General features: G+C 42.6%; 1 protein-coding gene across 3 annotated transcripts in view; it reads left to right on the top strand.

Annotated features, from left to right (window-relative positions):
• The window catches only part of EEPD1 (endonuclease/exonuclease/phosphatase family domain containing 1), a 121,580-nt gene extending 105,309 nt beyond the window's left edge, over positions 1–16,271 (top strand). For all 3 annotated transcript variants that reach the window (XM_018562959.1, XM_018562957.1, XM_018562956.1), the window contains 4 exons: positions 3,674–3,808; positions 8,747–8,873; positions 13,005–13,199; positions 15,543–16,271. In XM_018562959.1, coding sequence (XP_018418461.1) covers positions 3,674–3,808; positions 8,747–8,873; positions 13,005–13,199; positions 15,543–15,742 — 657 coding nt within the window. In that variant the 3' untranslated portion in view covers positions 15,743–16,271. The remainder of the gene's footprint in view (positions 1–3,673; positions 3,809–8,746; positions 8,874–13,004; positions 13,200–15,542) is intronic.
• Positions 16,272–23,772: the final 7,501 nt, after the last annotated feature.

Here is a 23,772-nt window from a genome sequence, read left to right as displayed (position 1 = left end):
AAGTCTCAACAGGACATTGTTCCTGATATATTTGTAGGCCAACCTCATACAGAATTAGATATGTGATATCTCTGAACATTTAGCTCCCATGTAATTTATGAATAAACGCTGAATGTTACCACTTTGGGGGTGGATGGGCTCTTGCCATATTGTGCAAGTATGAGCAGCATACTTTCTTATAACAGCATAATTCTCTGCTAATGTGCCTTCCACCAACAGAGTGACAAATGTGCTGCCCTTTGCCACTCCGTCAAAGTCGTTAACACCTTCTAATGGTCTTATTCTGGGTGTAGCATATTTGGGCTCTGCCACTGGCCCGCCCCTGATGACGTAACTTCTGTAAAAGTGTGCTAAAGTTAAATCAACCCAGCACCAAGCTTCATTCATGCCAGGAATGAGCTAGTGGTGAACACTGCACTCCATACACAGGCAGTTTACACGAAATATGTTTGAACACCATACCAGCGATTAAATAATGAGCTGCATTACATATATGGTAGATGTTTCTTTGTGGAAAGATTTGTGTTTCTGGTCATCTAGTCCGGATATTAACACATTGGTGGCCTTACTTTTCTGTACTGCAGATTTGCAATGCAGATAGGTCACCTCTTGATGGCATGTTCGTTGTTGGCTAATGTGCACGCAGCATACCTAATTGGCCCCCAGTGTTGCCACTCCCTCTCCCAGTCTGAAATCTAATTTACACGGGATTACATGAGGCTGATATAAAGTTTAAAAAAAAATAGGTACTTGCAGTAGTTGTATTTAAAAATACATTTATACATTTAAGAAAAATGGTATACATATTAGCATTCATTGGTATGTCTGCCTGGAGTTTAGCTTTATTGGTCTTAAGCCTTGGCCCTTAAAGGAGAACTATGACATGAGTGATTTCCACTCATTTCATAGTTCTAAGCCGACCTGTGACAATGAGACTGTCACAGGTCGGCTCAGTAGATCGGGAGGTGAGGGAACACATACCGGGTTCCCTCACCTCTCGATCCTGTCACGGCTCTCTGCCGTGACAGGGGGAGGGGCTGGATTCCCCTCTCCCCGCTCCGATCTGCCAGCGCTGACTGGCGGAACGGACGGGGGAGGGGGCGGGTACAGCTGGCTCTGCCTCTAGATAGGCAGAGCCAGCTGTCACTCACGCAGCTGGGCGGATCCCGTCATCTAAGTCGGGATCTGCTCCAGGTGCGGCGTCTCAGTATACCGCGAGCTGTAGCTCGCGGTATACTGAGCTTAGGGTAACGGGAGGACGCTAGTTTGTGTCCTCCCGTTACTCCAAGGAGAACTATGGGGAAAAACACTGACCCCATAGTTCTCCTTTAACATCAAGGTCCATTCTGCTGAAGTTAGTTATTCTTACACTATGTTTATGTTTTCTCATATGTTTTCTTTGTTTTCTTTAAGCTCAGCAGTAGACATGAACACAACAGGTGCTCCGTCTGGACACCTCCTTGTAAATTATGCACGAAACAGCACAGCTATGTTTGGGCTGTGCTAAGCAGACCATGAAGTTTTGGGATCTCATGCATTCCCTAGACTTCCCTTCTACGTGATCCATAATAGTGCCTTGTTATTTGTTTGGAATCCCAGACCTATACTAGTATAAAGCCAATACCATCATCTAGGTGATATTGATATAAGAATTGCATACCTGTGAAATAGCTACGTGTCTTACCTTGGCTCTGTGTGAATGAGGTTCCACAGTTATGGGCATAAAGTAAGTGACACATTACAGCTCTTCATATTAGTCTGGAGTATGCATCCCAGCAGAGTGTTCTGCCAACTAAAGTTTAGATATTACCAGGTATTGGCACCATCCTAGCAAGGCCTCCTCTGGGTCACTATACCACTAAGTACTGAAGTATTTACTGTCTGAATATTATCACTTCTGCTGGGGCACTGTGACTGGTGCCCTTTAGTGCTAGGGGCTGGCTCTCTGCACTCTTCTCCCCTCTGTAAAACCAGGTGCTTATGTGCCAGTACATGGCAAGCAAGTGCAGAATCTCCCAAGCAATTGCTTATACAACTCTGAAGAGGGGGAGACAGTTGGCTACCAAATGAAAGGAGCAGGCATGCACAAAGCCATCCTCGTGGCTTAGAAATTAGGTGGGTTTTCCTAGAACAGTGCTGTGACCTCAGTTCCTACAGCACTGTATATCACTAAAACTGTGTTAAAACCTCTTGTTAGACATAAGCTCAGTATTCAGGTTCAGTGCGTTTCAATGCTGTATGATTTCTGTAATTTCTGTAATTGCAGGATAGTAAAAGGAATTTGTTAGGATAATATTATGCGCATTGGTATGGCTGATTGGATTTTACGGTGGAATCTCTGACACTTTCGTCCTCATCCTTGCACATTTACTTACCATGTCAATATCCTAGAAAAGGCATGTAGGTCTGGTGTCCCAAAAAATCCATGGCTACATGCTTGTTTGAGGTCAGGTCAGTGACACACTATGCAGTAAAGCAAGGCTAAGGATGACCTTGTACATTCAAAATAAAAAAAACAAGTCAGGAGCAGAAGCTCCCTGGCAGGTTCTCTTTAGGTCTGGCCAGTTTCTACCTTAATAAGCACTGCAGTATGGGAATTAGAGCCAATGAAATGATCAAATACAAAAGCTTTTACTTGCTAATGTACTGAATAAAACCTGCATAGGAAGACAGATCCTAGTACTGCTATTTTCGGCAGCCATCATTTATGAGACAAGAAGCAATTTGTGCATTGTTGATGAGTTTGCAGATATGGCAGGATGTTTGCCTGTCATTAATACCAGTTTAATGGAATCATATTGATCAAACAAGTGTATTGTTTCAGCATTTGGCTCTGGCATCGTTTCTTTTAATAGTTTACAGGGTACTTTGTGATCATTCGTATATGCATGTCCAAAGACACTTAGCTCAAAGTACTTGAAGTACTTTAACTGGATAACTGCTAGGAATTATAGCTAAAGGGAGGTATGTAAGAAAAGAAATGCAACTGTCCTCATATAGCAATGACAACCTTGTGGGTTGACTTGGAGTCTTGTCTTGATGGACTTTTATGTGTTCATATTTATGGAGTCATTGGCATTGTAATTATTTTCATTTACTTTACTTGTTTTATAGAGATGCCATTGTGTTGTAATCAATAGAATTCAATGGAGGTTATGAGATTTAGTATACATGTAAAACATGTGGATATGGTTTGTACAAACCTAGTTCTATCATGGCTTAGGGCTTTGGGCTACTAGTTATTTCCTTTATACTTTGTCCTTTGCTGATCAGAACGTTTGCACACACAATAGTTTGTATGTTTATTATGGGATTACTACTGCTATCTTTACTACTGATGATATACAAACATTTTTACCACTGGGCACACAATATTCTGAAACAGGTAGGTCACAGGTTTGGAAGAATGTTTATGTTTTATAGCAATAGGGCTAGAGTTTGGCCATTCGGTGGGGGCATTTAGGCAATGGTGGAGAGGACCTACCCTTTACTGATTTAGACAATTATAATATTGGTAGTTATTTATTTATTTTTAGGATTGTCAACTTAGATTGCAATTTATATTTCTTCCAGCCCAGGGTTTACTAAGTCTATCATATCCTAACCATCCTGTAAAATCTTACGTTAGAATGCTTCTGCCCCACTTCAAATAAAATTGTTTTCTATGTTGCAGAAAATCTCATGCTCTGGATATCTGTGGGACACAACAGCTGGCATTGAACTGAAGAATGTCAGCTTGCAAGAAAGCCCTCAGACCAATGGCAATGGCAAGCACATGTATTTACAGCCCTACATTGCACATTTTAAGGTAAATGATCACCACTTTTGTTGCAATTATTCCTGCTTTTATCAACAGAAGCCGGAAAAGGTTTTGAAGGAGTTAACTGGAAATTTATACATGAGATGCTATCCCATGTAAGCCTAAAGCCCATGCGAACCTGGATTGAAACCATTTACTCCAGAATCCTCTTCTTTGATATGGCGCCAGACAGTGCTGCCCAATATCCCTGCTTATATTAGTCTTTACTGTGGAACCCATTCTGTGTACCTTTCGCAATTCTTTAAATATACACAGCCCTTAGCACATGCTCAGCTCATCAAAAGGCTGTGGTCTACACTATTGACCTACTCTTTTTTCTCTCACACCCAGAAAAAACACTCCATAACCTGCTGTCGGAGATTAAAAATTCAACCTTCTTTCCAATTATAAAATAAGGTTTAACAAATCTAAGGTATATTGATCCTTCCATAAACCACACAGAATCCAGTAGAATCTCTCCTCTAATGGTCACCTTCTCACTTCAAATGCTTAGAAATCAATATTTCAGCAAACCTCATCAACATTTGTAAGCTTAATTTCAAACCTCTTCTACAGACTTCTACCTCTTCCAAAAAAAAAGACATTACCTGTTAAAATAAATGCACTTTTGCATGCTTCTTTTTCTACAGCGGTGAAATGGGTTCTTTTACATGTAGACTGCAGCCCTCAGCAATACAGTCCATCTCCACCTCCCTCTCCTCCTGGTCATTCACAAAACACACAGCCCAGGTTACATTTTGTAAATGGCCAGGAGGAGAGGTAGGTGGAAATGCAAAGTGTAGTATTACAATCTATGAGACTTGCAGTGCTTACACCTAAGCAAGAAAGTATGGTGGGACCTATTGTTCTGTCCACATATAAATGATTTGACAGTTGTAGAATAAAGCCAGCATGATGTTTTGTTTCTGCCAATAGAATGTATAACTGCTGTAATATTGATGAGTTCTTTTGTACCTGGAGTTGGGCTTTAAACAGTAGTTAAAAGGAAAACATTTGTTCTTTTAATTTTGAATGGACTTTGTTGTAACAAACATCAGATAAGCATACATATCAGCAGGGAGTACAGTGATATTTTTCATAAAATATCTGGTAGCAAGCAGCATCTTAACCTAAAATGGGGCCAGGGAATCGTGGAAAGCTGTGCTACCCTTGCTGGAGATCTGCTTTAAAGGAGAATTATGGGCTCAGTGAAAAACAGTCATGTCCATAATTCAAGCCGTCCTGTGACAAAGAAGCTGATTTCCCGATCCTCTCCCCGCCGAGAGCGGTGACTATCAGTCACAGCTCCGTGCAGGGATTCCCTTAGTCACATTCTCATTATAGTCTTGCAGCATATAGATGCAGCATAGCCTCCATCTTGTTATGTATTGAGCTAAAGTGTTAGTTCTTACCTATGGCCAAGATGACCCCCTTTGTATGAATGAACCAGAATTAATTATGAATGATCCTGAATGTGCACTGTAGTCTGATGCCACTGCATGAGCCTGCCTATTGTATTTTTTTCATCCAACCTCAAAATAATTGCATTTGTTTTATCTTAAAAAGCCAACATAAAGTAAAAAAAAGTGGTAAAAAAAAGCACATAAGCAATTATTTTCTGCATATTCATTTTTCATGATCTGCATAATAGACGGTTTGGCAGGGCTGTGTCCTTTGCCTACATACTTTGTGCTAGAAGGTGTCCCTCTTTCTCATTTAGAAAGTTGGGAGTTATGGTGGTTGCCCCACTACTGCTCATACAAATACAAAACCTTTTTCGGTTTAGGTTTGTTCACACCACAACCAGGTCATCTCCAGACCAGACCAGATTGTTTCCAGACCCCAAATGCATCCTAATGTATCCCTATGCTATTTCTGGCCTCCATTCACACCAGGGCAGTCCGGCCCAGACCAGACCATTAAAATACTGCATGTTTTATTTTGTCTGGTCTGGAATGCACTGCAATGCACTGGACCGCACCTAAAGGCACATGTTAAGCTAAAAAAAAGCACAGCGTTCCAGATTTGGTCCGGAAAATAGTGTGAACCTGCCCGCAGTTACAGTGCATTCCAGACCAGGCAAAATGAGACAGTATTTTTCTTGTCTGGTCTGGAACGGACTGCACTGGTGTGAACAGAGGCCAGAATAGCATGGGGATATATGAGGGTGCACTTTGGGTCCGGAAACAATCTTGGCTGGTCTGGAGATAATCTGGATGTGGTGTGAATGGGCCCTGAAGGATGAGAACCTCTGCCATGTTTTGCAGTCCCTTCTTCCTCTTGACAAGCTTTCCCCTCATTTCTTTCTTCAAGTTTATTTTACTTACAAATGCAGCAGTTTTGCCGTGAAAACAAAGAAATGGTTATAACTGCTTTCTTATCAACCAGTCATCGACAGGATGTAATTGTTTCACAACAGGAAGCTTGCTCAAAATAATGATTTTTTTTTAAAAATCCAATCAAAGTAAAAAAAAAGTCAGTACGGAGCAACTTCTTAACATTTCCTATCATTCATGCCTCAGATGTTTTCAAAAAGCTATTCAGTACCATTGTTCTTCTTTAATCTTCTCCCCAATCTTACAGTACGTATTACTAGATCAGTATGTAGATCATGGAACAGAGCTATTGTACATCACAGAAGGCATCTTTATTGTGAAGAGTGTACCTTGGAAACTGGACATTTATTACCAACAATATAGGAGCTGGACTCCTACTGGGCCTTCATATATAAAGGTCCTCTCTGTTTTCACGACTCCTCATGTTTATTACTTGAAAGACCCTGCAAGTACAAAAAATACCTGTAATCTGCTAGAAATGCACTCAGCTCCTATTTCCTGCTGTGGGTTGACAAAAAACAGCATTTTTGTGGTGAGTGGTGTCAGCCCTGCCCGGTTTTCTTTTGCCGAACTACTCTCAAACCCTCACGCTCTTCCATCTCTACGTGCCCATTCACACTGAGCGTTTAATCATGCGATTTCTTCCGCGATAACGCGCATATTTGCCACGCGATATCGCGAGAAGTCGTTCGTCCAAAGATTTTCAATGGAGCTGTTCTAGTTTATAGCTCCATGTCGCCTGTCGCTGTCGCGCGTCGCTTGTGCAGGACGCTTTTTTCCGTGGATGTCGTGCGATTTGTCTCTTTTTGCATGCAGCCCGCCAGTGAAGGTCGCGCGATCGTCGCCTGAACAGTCGCACTATCCCGACCACGCGGAAATCTGTTCGAGGTAAGTGTCGATAAAGGGGCAGCTGCCCCGGGCCCAGTCATTGTTGTGGGGCCCTAGTGTAAGGCTCAGACGGCTGGCATCGGATGAATGCATCCTGCATTGGCCCCGTACACCCATAAACTAGAGCTAATGCTGCATCTGGACTGGCCTCCTCTGCCTCTGCCCCATCCCGACCGCTAGGCTGCCTCTGCCGCTGCCCCATCACGACGGTTATATTTACATGATCACAGTAGTAGGAGTATCTATGTGTATAGTGTGTGTGTGTGTGTGCCACAATGTTATTTATAGCTGCGCTGCAGAGTGAGCTGATGTTATTTGTAAGACGTGTAATCTTTTGATCTTGGTTATGGAGGGAGCTGGCATAATGCATGTGTGAAAATACTGCTTCGTACTGTACACCACTTGTCAACCTCAAAAAGTAAGCCCTCTGACCTATTAAATCAGTAATGCTTTCTGGTACTGCATTTGTTTCTACTGGTGAGATTACTGTGAATTGCCAATTAGAATGAACCTGAGCTTTGCGCATACAGATTCACTTAAAGGGGCCCTGTCACTATGTGCTGCACAGTAAACTAGGTTCAGCCTGTAAAAGAAAAAGATGTATACAGTACTTATTGTTCTGTTGGTTTGTGTTTTCATACTCTGCTGTGTTGCAGATCTACAGGTATCAGACACTTCCGAGTGTGTCAAACACCTTCTTCCCTGCCACATGCTGTGTTTCATCCAGCCCAGCCTCTATGACCTGTAGTGATGTAGGTGCCAGGTGGAGAAACCTCAGCATGCAGTATGGTAAACAAATCAAGAAGTGATTCCTGCAGTGGCAACACTGCAAAGTTTAAAAGTGACACTAAACTCAAGAGTTAAATCTTAATAATGCATTCAGGTTCCTTAGCTATTACCAAAAATGCATCTTATTTGTGTATCACTCGGCTGTAGATCCTCAAATCATCTCTGAATTCATGCTTGCACTGTCCTTCCTTCTGGAGGGTAGCTACTTTTGGTCCCTGTGGTCCCCGTGTTTGTTTTAAAGTAGCCATCACTCCAAGCTCACTCCAGTGAATGACTACAATCTCACATTTAGTTTACTAATTTGTATTGAGATGGTAGTCTATCACAAGAGTGAGTATGGAGCGGTGGCTTTACAACATACACAAGGACTATGGGGAACAAAAGTAGCCACCCTCCAGAAGAAAGGACAGCGTCAGCATGAATTCAGAGATGATTTGAGGATCTACAGCTGAGTGATACACAAATAAGCTACATTATTGTTGCAAGTCAGAGTACTTGAATTGCATTTGTGAGATCCATCTCCTGAGTTTGTTGTCACTTTAAAAAGGAGAACTATGGGGTTGGGGCTTTTCCCCATAGTTCTCCTCCCCCGCACCCATCTTGTGATGCCATTGGTGCCAGGTCAAACTCAGGCACTTAAAACTACTTACAATTAAAAAAATACAATTAGAGATGTATTAATACAAGGCTGCATTTATTTGTATCGTTTCTATCTGCCTAGAGTCCCGCTTTAGGCTCAGTATTGAGATGATTGCATTAGCCTGATTGTCACTGTTCCTTTTTAAACTGCAGAAAGCAGTACAAGTATGAAGTTGCACTAAATCTGTTGCTGAGAATCTGAGAGCCATTATTTGAGTACATTTCTCGTGCAATGTGTCCAGTCATATTTGATTGTGTACCTTTCCTTCACTAACCTTTGAAATTTGCCGTTAAGGTTGGAACAAATGATGTGACCTTGGTAAATATTCACCTGCGCCCTCCCCCAAATGAAGCTGGAAAGCAGCAGAGTGACAGCCACAAACCGTCTACCTTTGGACAAACGCTGCAGGAGACCCTGAAAGGTATGTAAGGCAGCAATGACCATTCTACCTCTACATGATCCAGCCTGCCTCGCATTGTATTCCAAGAATGTGTCCTGGCAGGGAGAACGTTATTATATTGACTTTTTCCAAAAGCTTTCTGTTGATCACTTACAAAGCAGCTTAAAAATGAGCATAAAAATGAGCAAACGAGCAAGTGTGTATGTATGTAATTTTTTAACTCATACTTAAAAAGGAGAACTATGGGGTTAAGGCTTTTCCCCATAGTTCTCCTTAGGGTAACGGGAGGACACAAACTAGCGTCCTCCCGTCACCTTAGGCTCAGTATACCGCGAGCCGTAGCTCGCGGTATACTGAGACGCCGCAGTATACCGCGAGCTGCTGCTCGCGGTACACTGAGACGCCGCAGCTGAAGCGGATCCCGACAATTGTGCGGGGATCCGCACAGCGTAGGCAGAGCTAGCTGCACCCTCCCCCGTCCGTTCCACCAGTCAGCGCTGGCGGATCGGAGCGGGGAGGTGGGAATCCAGCCTCTGCCATGACAGGATCGAGAGGTGAGCTAACGCCAGTATGTGTTCGCTCACCTCCCGATCTACTGAGCCGACCTGTGACAGTCTCATTGTCACAGGTCGGCTAGAACTATGAGGTGAGTGAAAAGCACTCACCTCATAGTTCTCCTTTAAAAGGTGAACTGACTGCATAAATAAGATATTTCATTTCATTTCTTGATTCCCAGTAGCCATAGTAATCTGAAATCAGATTCGGTAACATATCTTGAGATATGAGATCACTAGTGCTTTTCTGTCCACACCGTACGTGTAAAAAGCCACAAACCATTGTATGGTGATTTAAAAGTGCTAATATCAGAACTACAGGAAAGTAACTATTTACAGTGCATGAATGATGTGAAACCTCGCGCCACTACTCTAGTCAAGTTAAGCAGCTGAATACCTCCCAGTGATTACCTCCTCCCAGGTACAGACTCTCTTGCAGTCTCAGGAATTGGAAGCAGACAGTTCATCCGAATGGCCCATGCATCAGATAAAATAAAAAGTGGAAACTCGTAGTGCAGATGGTTTTAAAAGGATACTAGACTTTATTAAAAAAAAAAGGGAATACTACTCACATATCATAAATAAAATTGAGGTATTTGGTAAGCAGCCACAGACACTGTGTGCAAATCGCTCAGCTCCTCTACTCCACCCTGCATACGTTACGTCACCCCTTAAGGGGTTAAGACACCCCTGATGAAGTCACGCCCTTTGACGTAACGTACGTAGGGTGGAGTAGAGAAGCTGAGCGATTTGCACACAGTGTCTGTGGCTGCTTACAAAATACCTCAATTTTATCTATGATATGTGAGTAGTATTCCTTTTTTTTTAAATAAAGTCTAGTATCCTTTTAAAACCATCTGCATTACGAGTCTCCACTTTTTATTTTATCTGATGCATGGGCCATTCGGATGAACTGTCTGCTTCCAATTCCTGAGACTGCAAGAGAGTCTGTACCTGAGAGGAGGTAATCACTGGGAGGTATTCGGCATCAGGTGCTTCCTCTACCTGGTTTGAATTAGAGGAACAGCGCATACAGACCCTGGTAAGTCTCTGCTAAAGGTGAGGTGCATTCCAGAAGATTTCTCTGTTGATGGTCACAGGAGACTAAGTCTATTCTACATCCAATGTTTTATCTTCTATTTACTTAATGGACTATTGAAGATCCAGGATCATGGACATTTTTTAACCATTTATTATTTTCACTGGAGTGCAAGTTACACACATGCGTTTTTCTTGTCGGTATTCTTTGCACATTGCATCACATTGATTCACAGTTAATATTTAGTGCATTTGATTTTTCATTATGGATATTTTGTAGCAATTACATTTACACTAAGGTGCATGTTATATACATGCGTTTCTTTTTTGTTTTGCACTTTTTACACATTGTATCACATTACTCTAAGGTCAGTATCTACTATATCTGACACTTTGCGGTCTCATTCACACAGCGCGGCTTTTACCATTAATTTCATATTTACAGTGCATACCTGTCCATAGCTTTCAAAAATACAGCCAATCTAAGTGAGAAGCTGCGAGCAGAAACGCACAGTAATCAGGGGCGTCCCGAGGCTGGGTGTCACCCGGAGCGGAGACCACATGCGCGTGATGTCACCATGTGCGTGCGTGATGACGTGGTTCTGACGAAAGGGGCGTGGCTCCAGAAACGCGTCGACCCATGGAAGATCTACAGTTAGAAGGCTCTGGTGCAGCACTAACGTGGTTTGAATTACAACTCTGTGATTTTCATATTCCCATTTTATTCTAAACGCCTGAATTTTAAAGTCGTTTGTAAGTATCATATCAGCTGTTCTTTGCCTCTGATTAAAACTGATTTCAATCTCTACAGCATGAGGGCTAATCTTTCTGTATTCCAAGTGAAGGATTGAACAAACTCTTTGAGATAACACAGGAAGCATGCAGAGGACACAGCTTTCTTGTGATATCACTGCAATACATTGTTCAATTCTGGGAAATAATATTTGCTGTACAGTTGTGTGACTAGCTTCTCAGAGAAACGTTTTAAGAAGTTCTCTTGACAGAACCAATATTGCCCCCTAGTGCTGAGCTGCAGGAATGCAATGGTCAGTAAGGCCACATTCACACACGAATCGTTATGCACGTACAGCTCCGTGCACAGCCGTATCGGGCAGCTCCCGGGGGGAAGGACAGGTGCTGCGTGTGATTAGTACGCAGCCCCTGTCCTTCTCTGGGGCTATGCGGCTGTACGCCCCCCTACGCTCACCTCAATTGCCGGTCCGTAGGGGTGCGGGTTTTCTGGCCGGGACGCATACAGGATCCATTCCGGCGGCGTATGAATACGCTCACCCGCACCCCTACGGACCTGCAATTGAGGTGAGCGTAGGGGGGCGTACAGCCGCATAGCCCCAGAGAAGGACAGGGGCTGCGTACTAATCACACGCAGCACCTGTCCTTCCCGGGAGCTGCATGGTACGGCCCCGCACGGAGCTGTACGTGCAGGCCGATTCGTGTGTGAATGGGGCCTAACAGTACAAAGTAGCACAATAGTGTGTAACCAAACCGTAGTTCAATTATTTGGCCACAGGAAGTCTTGTGCTGCTGTGGGCTACAGCAGTAAATCTGTCAATCATTGTTTATTTTTTTTGGAAATGTCCCACTAAGTGAACCTAATTACAAACTCATTTTCTGCAAAGAGAAGTTATATGTGACAAGCAACAGCCTATTAGAAACCAGCAGTTTTATATAGATATACTGTTAGAATATAAATTATGACTTATTCACATTCATTTGCTAAAAGTGAAATCCTACCATCTGCCATGTACTAATGCTCATCATTGCTTTTTTCTACAATAAACCCTGGTTCTATTTAAAGCTATACTCCAGGCATCAAACTAAGTACACATTTGAAGTACATACATTATGTAGGAACTGTTTTAACAACCAAAGGGATTGCAATCCTCTGCTGCCAGTTTTGTAATCTGCAGTTCCCATCAATGTCATATAGCACAGTAGTGTTCAATCTTCATTGCAGCAGCACAACTTGGTCAGGAACAACCCCCAACTTGCTGATTGGACAATGAAGTCTTGTCATCACAATTTTGTTGTTTCCTCCTGTCATCATGTTCCTTATCAGCACATGTTACCACAGCCCAACCTGATTAGCGCCAAGTGCTGGCCCTCCCTCTCTCACACTGGGCCAGATAAACTTTAAATAAAGTATATTTAGTACTTTTATAAAGCAACACAAATGCATTGGGGAGCATTTATTAAAATGGGAGCAGACAGAATCTAGAGCATTTGCCCGTGACAACCAATCAGCTTCTCTCTTCAGTTTGTTCAGTTAAGCTTTGAAAATGAAAGAGTGAAGCTGATTGGTTGCCAAACACAGCTGCTTCAGATTCTGATTTGATGTTCCCCTGATTTTATTTTAATATCTGCATTGTAAACAGCAATAATGATAACTCATAGCATTCAATCAGAAATAATTTTTCATGATGTGACTGAGTAAACTGCTATAGATTGCTGCATTTTATGTATTACCTGCATGCTGCTTTATTAATTGAGCCTATTAAATGTGATGTTTTTCTAAATTTTTTATGTATTGTCTACATTTCAGGGGAAAAGGATGTGATCATTTTGGGAGGATTCAGCCAACCCTCAGACAGCAGTAACTTTGATTCTTTGAGAAAAGAAAAGTTTCACAACTTGCTTCCAGCAAACACATTTACAAATATCAGCACAAAGACTCCTCAGGGGAATAAGTCCCTGGACAATATCTGGATCAGCAAGAGCCTGAAGAAAGTGTTCACAGGTTAGACCCTTGTGTACGATGTGCCGTACCTGTATATGTGCCAAGCATGAAAATACCCCGCAGTCAGGAGAGGGATATTTGTTCCTAATTCTCTGGGGAGCTGAGCATAGGTGCTAAAATAACACAAAGTATCCTATTTTCATCTACCTTTGTAAAATTCCCATAATTGTTCGTGTCTCTTGCATTTCTGTTCCTGTGTAGAGAATGTTAGGGAGATGTAAAATCACATTCTTATTGCTGGGTATTTCCTTTTACTACTGGTCCTGGTGACTTCCTAGCACACAGACAGCTATAAACCTCTGACAAAAGGTCTTTACATTCTTCACTCTGTCCAAAATAAAGACCTTGTGGCTGGAATTCCAAGACTTCAATTTAAAATGGAAAGTGACTGACATAAGAGACAACTGCTCATGAGCAGAAATCATTTAATATTATTCTACAGGATCTATATAGCACCAACAGTTTGCACAGCTCTTTACAACATATGGGAAGATAGTACAATTACAATACCATACGAAAGGAGTGACCTGTCTTCAAACAGTGGTGCATTTATTGGTGCAACACACAGGCTATATACAGTGCTGTACAGTGCTCAAATAAAGTAAACACTTCAAAAACAAAATCCTAGCCATGTCCCGGCACTGACTAAAGATACGATAGTCCTGACTACCAACCTGTACAAACCTATTGTTTGTTAGGCTTCAGCAAAACACCATGGCCAACCGTGTGCTCCAGCAGATTCAGACTGTCTGCTCCCCAGGCTCCAGAGCAGTGTCTGTTTGCCTCACCTGCATTAAATTGCCACGGAGGCAAAGTGTAAAACCTGGGGCTTACTAAAGGTTCCGGAAGGTGTAAGAGAGGAATCTGGGTGACACATAAACCCCGGACAGGACCTCTCCTTGCTCTCTACATGATGACCTGCTACAGAGCTTACAATCTACGAGGAGGGTCAAGTGATACAGAAGGTAATAACTTTGAGGGATGAGCTGATTGAAGGAGCAGATGTACAGTGTTTAAGAAGAGGTGGAATAGGCTTTCCTGAAGTGAGGACTTATCAGGGATCACCTAAAGGTAGACAGATGTGGTATGGTGTTCCAGAGAATGAGAGAGGCTTTGGAAAAGTCCTGGAGGTGAGCATGGGAGGAGGTGATGAGGGAGCTGAAGAGCAGGAGGTCTTGGGAGGAGCGGAGAGGACAGATAGGATTATATTTTGAGATGAGTTTGGTGATGTAGCTGGGGGCAGAGTTGTGGATGGCTTTGTATGTTGTTGTTAGTATTTTGAATTTTATGCACGGAGCTATTGGAAGCCAATGGAGAGATTGGCAGAGAGAGGTGGCGGTCACTGGTTGGCGAGGTGGATGAGTCTAACAGCAGCATGCATGATGCACTGAAGGGGGTTAGTTTGTTTAGAGGTAGGCCAATGCTGTATTTTGATGTTATGTACCCAGTAGACAGTTTATGGTTATTTTACATATACATTCTAAATACTCAGCTGTCTGTAAGTGGACTGTTCATGAACAATTATGTTTTGCATAAAGTAGATAATAGTTTCCCAGTGTGGTTCTGCCAGTTCTATAATTAGTATGCTCCCTTCAGCTTGCCATACACTGCTTGAATTTTGTCAGAGTCCTGTGTGTGGCCCTGTTGGCATCCCTCCATTTTTTTTTTTTCCAATCGACTTTTGTCAAAGGAGCCAGGGCGAAAAGTCTTGGCCGAAAGATGACTGCAGTCACTGTTAGGGTATTGTGACAGCGGCATGCCTGCTGTTGTCAGAATACAATAGCCCAGCAGGAGAGATTCCCCCGTCTATGCTGTTTTGTGTGAATGGGGCAATCAATAATGTTTGTAATGTTAAGCATATGAGCAGCTTAGAAACAATGATGCATGCTACCTCCATGCCACTTTCTACTGCAAAGCCAAACATTTCAATGGTACCTATTAACATCGATACATTTTTAGACAAGGTCTATTTACAATTACTCAAGAAATGTTCTGTCGAGCAGTCTGCCAGCAGCTTTTTTTGCAATGTTCATATTTAAACACCAAAGAAAATACATTTGACAGTCATTACTTTAGGCAGGATTTAGGCAGGTAAAGGCAGCAGTACTATATTTATAATCATTGAATGTGTTACCATTCTGAATGTGTACATAGGCTTTATGTACTGTACACTGGTACAATACCAGTGGATGTGTTTCGGCTGTAACATCCTTAGTCTCACCTGCGGCCAAAATACATCAACTGGGATTGTCACCTGCCTTCCAAAGTTATCAATAAAGAGTTATTTTAAACTTTGGACACATTTCTTTCTTTCTATATCTCACTAAATTTCTCTCCAAACAGGTTACTCATTGGTGGTGAGAGAGGGCCTCACAAACCCTTGGATTCCAGACAACTGGTCATGGGGTGGCGTGGCTTCAGAGAACTGCCCTATACTAGCGGAATTTTACATGGAGAAAGACTGCAGCAAAAAGGAGTTGGCTTCAAAAGCTAATGGAGTCACTGTGGAACGCAACGAGGCAAACTCAAAACATGAAAGATGAAAAATCAATAAAGCACTTTTATCTCATCAGGAGATGCAAGAGGGGATATTTCTCCAATATTCTGACTGTGAACTGTGAATAGGACTCCTACGCTTTCAATATCTGAGATATTAATGTTTGATTTCAAGTGCCCACCGCCTCTTATGTTAACAACGGATATTGTAGAATATCAGTTTGTGCTAGATAAACCATTGCTCTTTATGATGTCTCAGCTTTCCATGGACATTTATGAACCCATAAAAAAAGACTGCAACCAGAAGAGAAGGAAACTATACTTAAACTTTCTGTGAAACGTTTTATTTTTAACTGATGCAATAACGTAACATAAGACTGTCAACAGGAGACCCTTAACACTGTCAGTTATTTTTGTTCTCAATTTAATGAAATTACCTGCAGATTGCATGCTTTTGTACAGTACACATTGAGAACATTTTGAACTTTTTAACTATGCACTTTTAACCCCTCTAAAGCTACTGAAGCCAGATGGCTTAAAAATGTGATCGGACTATGCTTAAAATAAATGACTTCCAAAAATGAGATTTGTTATGTTTGTAGTGAGTGTGTTCTTAAACATATAACTGTTTACATTGAGAGACACAGGTTTAGTTTAAAGAGTCATTCAACCAAAAGTGATATTTTAGTATTAGGGGGAATCTTGGTGGGTTGAGACAGCTACTGATTTCTTATTTGTCTTGGATACTCCACTGGCGAGATCTCCCTGCCAAAATTCCCAAATTTGTTGCTACCAACCACCTGAGTTTTCCAGGACCTGCTGTTGCACTCCCCATAATATAAAAAAAGTAAATACCAGTGCCAATACTTGGCATTTTCACAAGAACTACCAGGGTCACAGCGGTTGGAGCTGCGACTGGGCCCTGGCGCTCCACCACTGTCCTGAAATCATTAGTCTGTACTGTTTTAGAAAAACTGTCACATGAGGTAATGAAAAAGGTATCAGTAATTGTATCTGCGAGTATTTGGACTCTGATCAACATGACAGTTTGTCAGTTAAGACAGGAGAAAGCTGTTAGAGGAGGGGGGAGGGGGGGGGTTAGTTTTTTTACGACACTTTTGGGTTTTTCTCTAGTCTAGCAGGTTGAAAAGTATCTGTACTTGTACCACGTACGGTACTTGGTAAAAAAAAAATCCAGCAGATAGAGGAGAATTCTTCAAAACGGCCATAGCAAGTGTGCAGGCCCAGGAAGTCAAACACAGAGATGTCACCTTCTTGCTGCTCCCGGCCCTTTTTGATGCATGTCATATAATTGTAGGCATCTTGGGAGGAATTTATCAAAACTGGAGCAGACAAAATCTGGAGCAGTTGTGCATGGCAACCAATCCGCTTCTCTCTATCATTTTTAAAGCTTAACTGAACAAACTAAAAAGATAAGCTGATTGGTTACTATGGGCAACTGCTCCAGATTTTGTCTACTCCAGTTTTGATAAATCCCCCCCTCTTGTGTATTATAGGAATGGGAACTGTAACATTTTTCTTGCGCAGAGAAAACATGGGCACCTTATTTAAAGTGATGTGATTTTGCTCAAAGGCCAATGTATCAGTGTATCAATGTAAAGTAACAGTGGGACAAGGGTCTATGGAAGTATACACAAAGGCATATGAATATGCATTATACATGACTATATTTCATAGCTGCTCCTAGGAATCAACTTTAGTTGACATAAACAATATCTATACATGCAGGTGTTGTAGGACATTATTGGTCTTAAATACCCCCTGTCATCTTCACACAAAAATGAGCAAAAAATTAGGCCTGGAAAAGAAGTCTTTTAACACTCACCTCTCCCCAGGGCTGTCCCTATGAGGCAGCATCTCATTAGGTCATGCACCTCCCTTCCCCATTCTGGCCAGAGCACCCCAGGTTGCTAAGTGCAAGAGAAGCCCCCCTGCCTCAGGCTGTGAAAAGTCTAGGGACACCGCTGCCTGTCCCACTACATGTATGCTATAGGTCTCTTGTGTGTTCAAAACTTACTGCTGCCTCTACTGCTGCCATAGGGTCACTTGAAAGGGGAACTTCAGCTATTAAAGGAGAACTATGGGGTCAGTGTTTTTCCCCATAGTTCTCCTTAGGGTAACGGGAGGACACAAACTAGCGTCCTCCCGTTACCCTAAGCTTATATATCTCTCAAATCATACATTAAAACAGGGATGTACAGCTCGCGGTATACTGAGACGCCGCAGCTGAAGCGGATCCCGACAATTGTGCCGGGATCCGCCCAGCTGCGTGACTGACAGCTGGCTCTGCCTATCTAGAGGCAGAGCCAGCTGTACCCGCCCCCTCCCCCGTCCGTTCCGCCAGTCAGGGCTGGCGGATCGGAGCGGGGAGGGGGGAATCCAGCCCCTCCCCTGTCACGGCAGAGAGCCGTGACAGGATCGAGAGGTGAGCGAACGCCGGTATGTGTTCGCTCACCTCCCGATCTACTGAGCCGACCTGTGACAGTCTCATTGTCACAGGTCGGCTAGAACTATGAGGTTAGTGGAAATCACTCATCTCATAGTTCTCCTTTAACAAATGTAACCTTTGCAGTAGGGCTACCCTGGCACATGCAAGGGTTAACTGCTCAACTGCTCATTTTGGTCTAGGGCCAAACACAGGACCTGATGCTTGGTCCTGTGTTAGTCACGGCTCAGCTCTCTCCCCCTCTACTTTGGCTGTAGTATGTTCCTCAGCATCCTCACATCTAATGCAGGTGAATGGACCTTCATTAGACATGATGACATCAGCGGGGCTTAGACCGATGAGGCACAGACGAAAAGAGGCTAGCAGCCAGGCAGGATCGAGGATCCAGTAAGTATATCATCTATAATCCAGCTCCTATACCAAAATGAGAAGTTTACCCTTGCAGTGCGGGGGGTAGCCCAACTGTAAGGGTTAATTTTGGTAATTCCTGAAGTTCCTCTTTAACGTGGAAGAATATTTCTGTCAGATTTTTATTGCTGTCTAGGACAGAAAATTAGAACTTTCGTTTACGTCTGTCACAGGTGGGAACAGTTAATGGTGTTTTTCTTGCTGTTTTCCCTGTGATGAATATTTTCCTTCACTTCCTGTATTAGGTGGCATCAGTCAGCAGAATGAGAAGTAAAGGGAATTCTGACAGTGGTAATAACCTGACAAGGGATTTACCCATTCACCCCGATTTTTTTATATCTTACCAAAGTGCCATACCTAGAGGAGTCAGTCAGAATCTCACACTGCTCTCAAGTAAATACATCAAATTCGAATTGATTTCTATAGGTTTCAGAAGTTTGCAGTCAGTACTGTTTTGCTGTTTATTGAAAAAGCCTCTTTGTGTGCACAGATGCTTGCCTTGATAACATTCTTTTTAATGATCACATTTTAGCACATGATAGTCTGTCTGTAAAAAAAGAGAGAAAGTATAGATGTATGGCAAGCATCACTCTCTTTGTATACATACTTAAAGACATAAGAATGTTACCATCATAGAGATCAGATGACTATGGTTCATAGAGGAAAAAGCAGAACATGTTTTAAACCTTGAAAGGAATCACTATTATCATATGAACATGCATTAGGCCAGTGGACCCATTCACACGTAAGCATGTGTTTCATGTGTGCGTTGTTATAAGGCAGCTCACTTTGAATGGATCCTTTACAGCATCAACGCATGATTAAAAAAAATGCACCTGCCCTAATACCGGAAGTCCCATTAAGGAAGCCGGGCGGCGGCATGTAATGACTCGCCACCCGGCTTCCCAAATAGCCGGTAAGGTGTCTCCATGCTCCCTCATCACTAGGTGACAAGAGAGCATGGAGCCGGCTTTCTGGCCAATCTGGAAGCCGGGGTGCAGGTAATGACTCGCCGCCCGGCTTCTTGATTGGCCAGCTTCCTGACCAATCAGGAAGCTGGGCGGTGAGTCATTACATTCCGCCCAGCTTCCTGATTGGCGGGGAAGCCCGCTCCATGCTCCCTCATCACTAGTGATGAGGGAGCATGGAGCGGGCTTCCCAGGCAATCAGGAAGCCGGGCAGCATGTAATGACTTGCCGCCTGGCTTCCTGACACCGGAAGTTCCGGTAACGGGATAGGCAGCGAGAGCATTTGGGGGAGTACTCGTACTCGCCCATAAACTCGGTATCGGCACCAATACCGATATTGGTATTGGTATCGGTGCATCCCTACAATACATATACATTTTTGTTAATTGTTAAGGTACTTGAATCCTTTTTCAAGATTTAACTTCTAAGTTTAGTGTCACTTTAAGAATATAGTACCCATTGATAGTTGAATCTGCCAGAATTGCTATTAGGTTTTTTGCTTACATGCACCTGCCTCCTGTAATAAATATTATTCCATATATATATTTCACATAAAGTCTAGCCTAGAAATTTAATTTACTCTCTCCTCTGCCCTGATGGAATTTCCTGCATAACACCATTGGAATCCACCTACAAATCGGATCCAGGAAATGCAACAGAAAAAATGTGGTATAGCTGCCAGATTAAAATTCTATTTCCATGGAAAGGTTCCTGCTGGAGAGGCTTAGCACATCTAGATGTAATAGACCTTATATACTGTATATTTTCATTTCTGTACTGACTATATAGACTTATAATGTAACTATATCGTTCAAATCAACAATCGTAATGATGAAACAAAAAATTTTCCAAAGTACAAAAGCTCTTACACAGCAAGTTAGCATGAAGGGCTCTTGCACACAGGCGCTTGCCCCCTGCACCGTACATTTTATGTCTGATGTTTTTATATTCGTGCACATGCGCAGGTTTACGTATTGCCAGTGTATACTCACCAACAACAGCGATCGACTTTTAAGCTTTACACTGCACCTGGAGCTCCCTTTATGGGGGTGAGTGCCCGTGTGCAGGAGCTCTTTAAAAAATCTCTTTCTTCTGGATCTCTGGATCTCTACACTTGAATTAAAATTAAAATAGTGTAGCTGTACCTCTTTGAGATTTGTTATTTCTTTTATTATTCCCTTGCATTTTCTCCCTGTCAGAGCAGAAATGTCAGGCTGTAAGGCCAACTGGTCTCCTGTCACTGATCAGTGATGATAACAGATACTTATAAATGCATCATTTAACAAGCTACTGCCATGAATACATGAAAGAATGTTACCAATTCACCAGTAGTGTGGACAATGTAGCTCTGAGCTCAAGCAGCAGATAGGTCAGGCTTCATAGGAATCTTTTAGGCTGGGTTCACACCTGGGCGTTTTTCAGCGCTGATCGAATCGATGAAAAACGCTCAAGAAGTGAAATCCTATTAATTGTTACGGGCATGGTTCCCACCTGGGTGTATTTCAGCGTGTTTTGTCGCGCTGAAAAACATCCTACGCGCAAAATAGTACTTGAGCTTCTTTGGGGCAGATTTCAGCGTGTATCCATTGGACTTCTAAATAGAGATTTCGTAAACGCGCATCAAACTCGCGTTTCGTGGACAAAAAAAACGCGCTAAAAACACGCATATTACGAACGCCCAGGTGTGAACCCAGGCTTAGGGCTTGTTCACACCAAATGTGGACAAGATCTGCATGAGTTTTCCACATGCACTGCAGTGTGTTATGGCGCGTTTTTGCGGCGTTCCAGGCTGTGTTTTTTTTTAGCCTAAAATGGGCTTTCAGTGCGTTCCAGGGCGTTTGCATGCATTTTTTACGTGTTTGCATGCATTTTGGTGCGTTCCAGAGCAGAAAATAATAGGGCATGCTGCAGTTTTCCTACATGCTCTGGAACTGAACGCTCTGGTGTGAACTAGGGCCCAAAATACCATTGTATTACATTGGATGCATTTTTGATGCGTTCTGTAACTGCTCTGCTCTGCATCTACTCTGCTCTTGGTGTGAATAAGCCCTGACCCACACAGCTAGTAGACATTTCTGCGATGACATTGAATTCAAGTGAATCCTGAGAGGTAGAAGTCCCTGGTAACATAACAGTTTAAGAGCAGAGATTCAGATTCTTGCAAATGTCCATTCAAAATGTTTGTCTATAGTGGTTCTCCATTAGTTCATATGTAATGGTTCCTATTTCCTGCAGCCCATTTTTAACCTCCCTGGCGTTAATCCCGAGTGTGGTTCTGGGTTAACTTTCATTACTAAAAGCGGTAACCCCGAGCCACACTCGGGATTACACAGCGCATTACTTACCTTGTCCACATTCCCCGCTGTGTACTCCGGCCGATGCCGTCATCCAACTTTCGGGTTCCGTCCCTTGCGAGCGTCCGCGTTGCAGGGGGGCAGAACCGGTGGGAATTTTTAAGTAAAAAATAGAAAAAAGAAAAAAATAATCAGGCCTCCAGGGAGATTTCACTCACCTCATAGTTCTAGCCGACCTGTGACAATGAGACTGTCACAGGTCGGCTTAGTAGATCAGGAGGTGAGCGAACACATACCGGCGTTCTCTCACCTCTCGATCCTGTCACAGCTCTCTGCCGTGACAGGGGAGGGGCTGGATTCCCGGGGGAGGCGGCGGGTACAGCTGGCTCTGCCTCTAGATAGGCAGAGCCAGCTGTCAGTCACGCAGCTGGGCGGATCCAGACATAATTGTCGGGATCCGCTTCAGCTGCGGCGTCTCAGTATACCGCAAGCAGCAGCTCGCGGTATACTGCGGCGTCTCAGTATACCGCAAGCTACTTTGTGTCCTCCCGTTACCCTAAGGAGAACTATGGGGAAAAGCCTTAACCCCATAGTTCTCCTTTAAGGAAAAAAATTCAACCTCCATCAAGTTGTATATTTCTCAGATGACTGAAGATTGTCCACTCAGTTACATTTGGCACCATTATCTATGAATGGACTACACTGAGGAGAAGCTGCAGAAGGATTCTGGGAGCAAGGCTTGTTACCATAAAGAATATAGGTGGTAGAGATTGTTCAACTTAAGTATATAAGTGTAAGGGTTATTCACAAAAGGGTGAAGAGTTTGGAGAAGGCAGGAGAAGTGAACAATCTAGGATAACATTGCTGATTTGGAAACATTTTCCAATTCAGCTCACTTTCCAGTTCAGCTATGTTGTCCTAGATTGTTCACTTCTCCTGCCTTCTCCAAACTCTTCACCCTTTTGTGAATAACCCTGTTAGTTTAAAGGCATTAACCCAAAATTGTTTTTATTTTCTCCAAAAACCCAATGAACACCGTTATTCATCAGTTGTTTTTCATCCCTTCATACCTTTATACATCCTCCCGTGCTTTCCATAGGTTTGCCACCTGTATGCTTGGGGGGAAAAGTGTGCCTTGGATAAAATGTACACAATTGCACTTACTTCACCTTCTTTGCTTTGAATCTTCTGTTGTCCAAGTTTCTTTAAAGTTAAGTTTCATTTTCATGGGCATGAATAGGATTTTGTTGGCTTAGAATCCATCAGGTAGGGACTTTAAAGCGGGCCACATAAAAAAGGCTTCTCTCTCCCCAAACCCAAGCCACAAAACTTGTGCCCCAAACAAAAAGCATCGGAATGAAGGAGGATGTCCTTCTAACAAAAAAAAGACAAACATCAAATCACATAAAGTAAGAAAAAAAACAACCTAATAACCTATTAAATACAGACAAAAATTTTATATATAACCTATACTGGTACATTGGCGCTTCTTAAATCTACTCCTTTGAGTTGACACTATACTGGACCAAAAATCCAAGCACACTGCTTTTCTATTGCAGAAGTAGTGGCACCGATCTCTTGCATATATCTGTAACAATAGCAAAACAGTTGCTGCATGTACAGATGTTGTGTTCGGTTCATTTACAGTACATGAACATGAGAGGTGCATAGAAACCTCTCACAAATGTTAGAGAAAATCTTACAAATTATTATTGTTATTGTAATTATGTACAAAATTGTTATTTGGGACATATGAAGAAAGCAGACGCTACCTTTGATGCTCTGCAGCTTTACTCAGTACAATGCAAACGCATAAGTGCTGACCAGAACAAGATGGATACAATAACATATGCACTCTGCACCTCTACATAAATTCTGAATTACTATACTACACTGGGATACACACTGAATTCAGCACTGTAACCCAAAATACTGGATTA

The sequence above is a fragment of the Nanorana parkeri genome, unplaced genomic scaffold (genome assembly GCF_000935625.1).
Source record: "Nanorana parkeri isolate BGI_ZX_2015 unplaced genomic scaffold, ASM93562v1 scaffold616, whole genome shotgun sequence".
NCBI classification, from domain to species: Eukaryota; Metazoa; Chordata; class Amphibia; order Anura; family Dicroglossidae; genus Nanorana; species Nanorana parkeri.
This window is presented reverse-complemented; position numbering and strand designations above follow the sequence as displayed.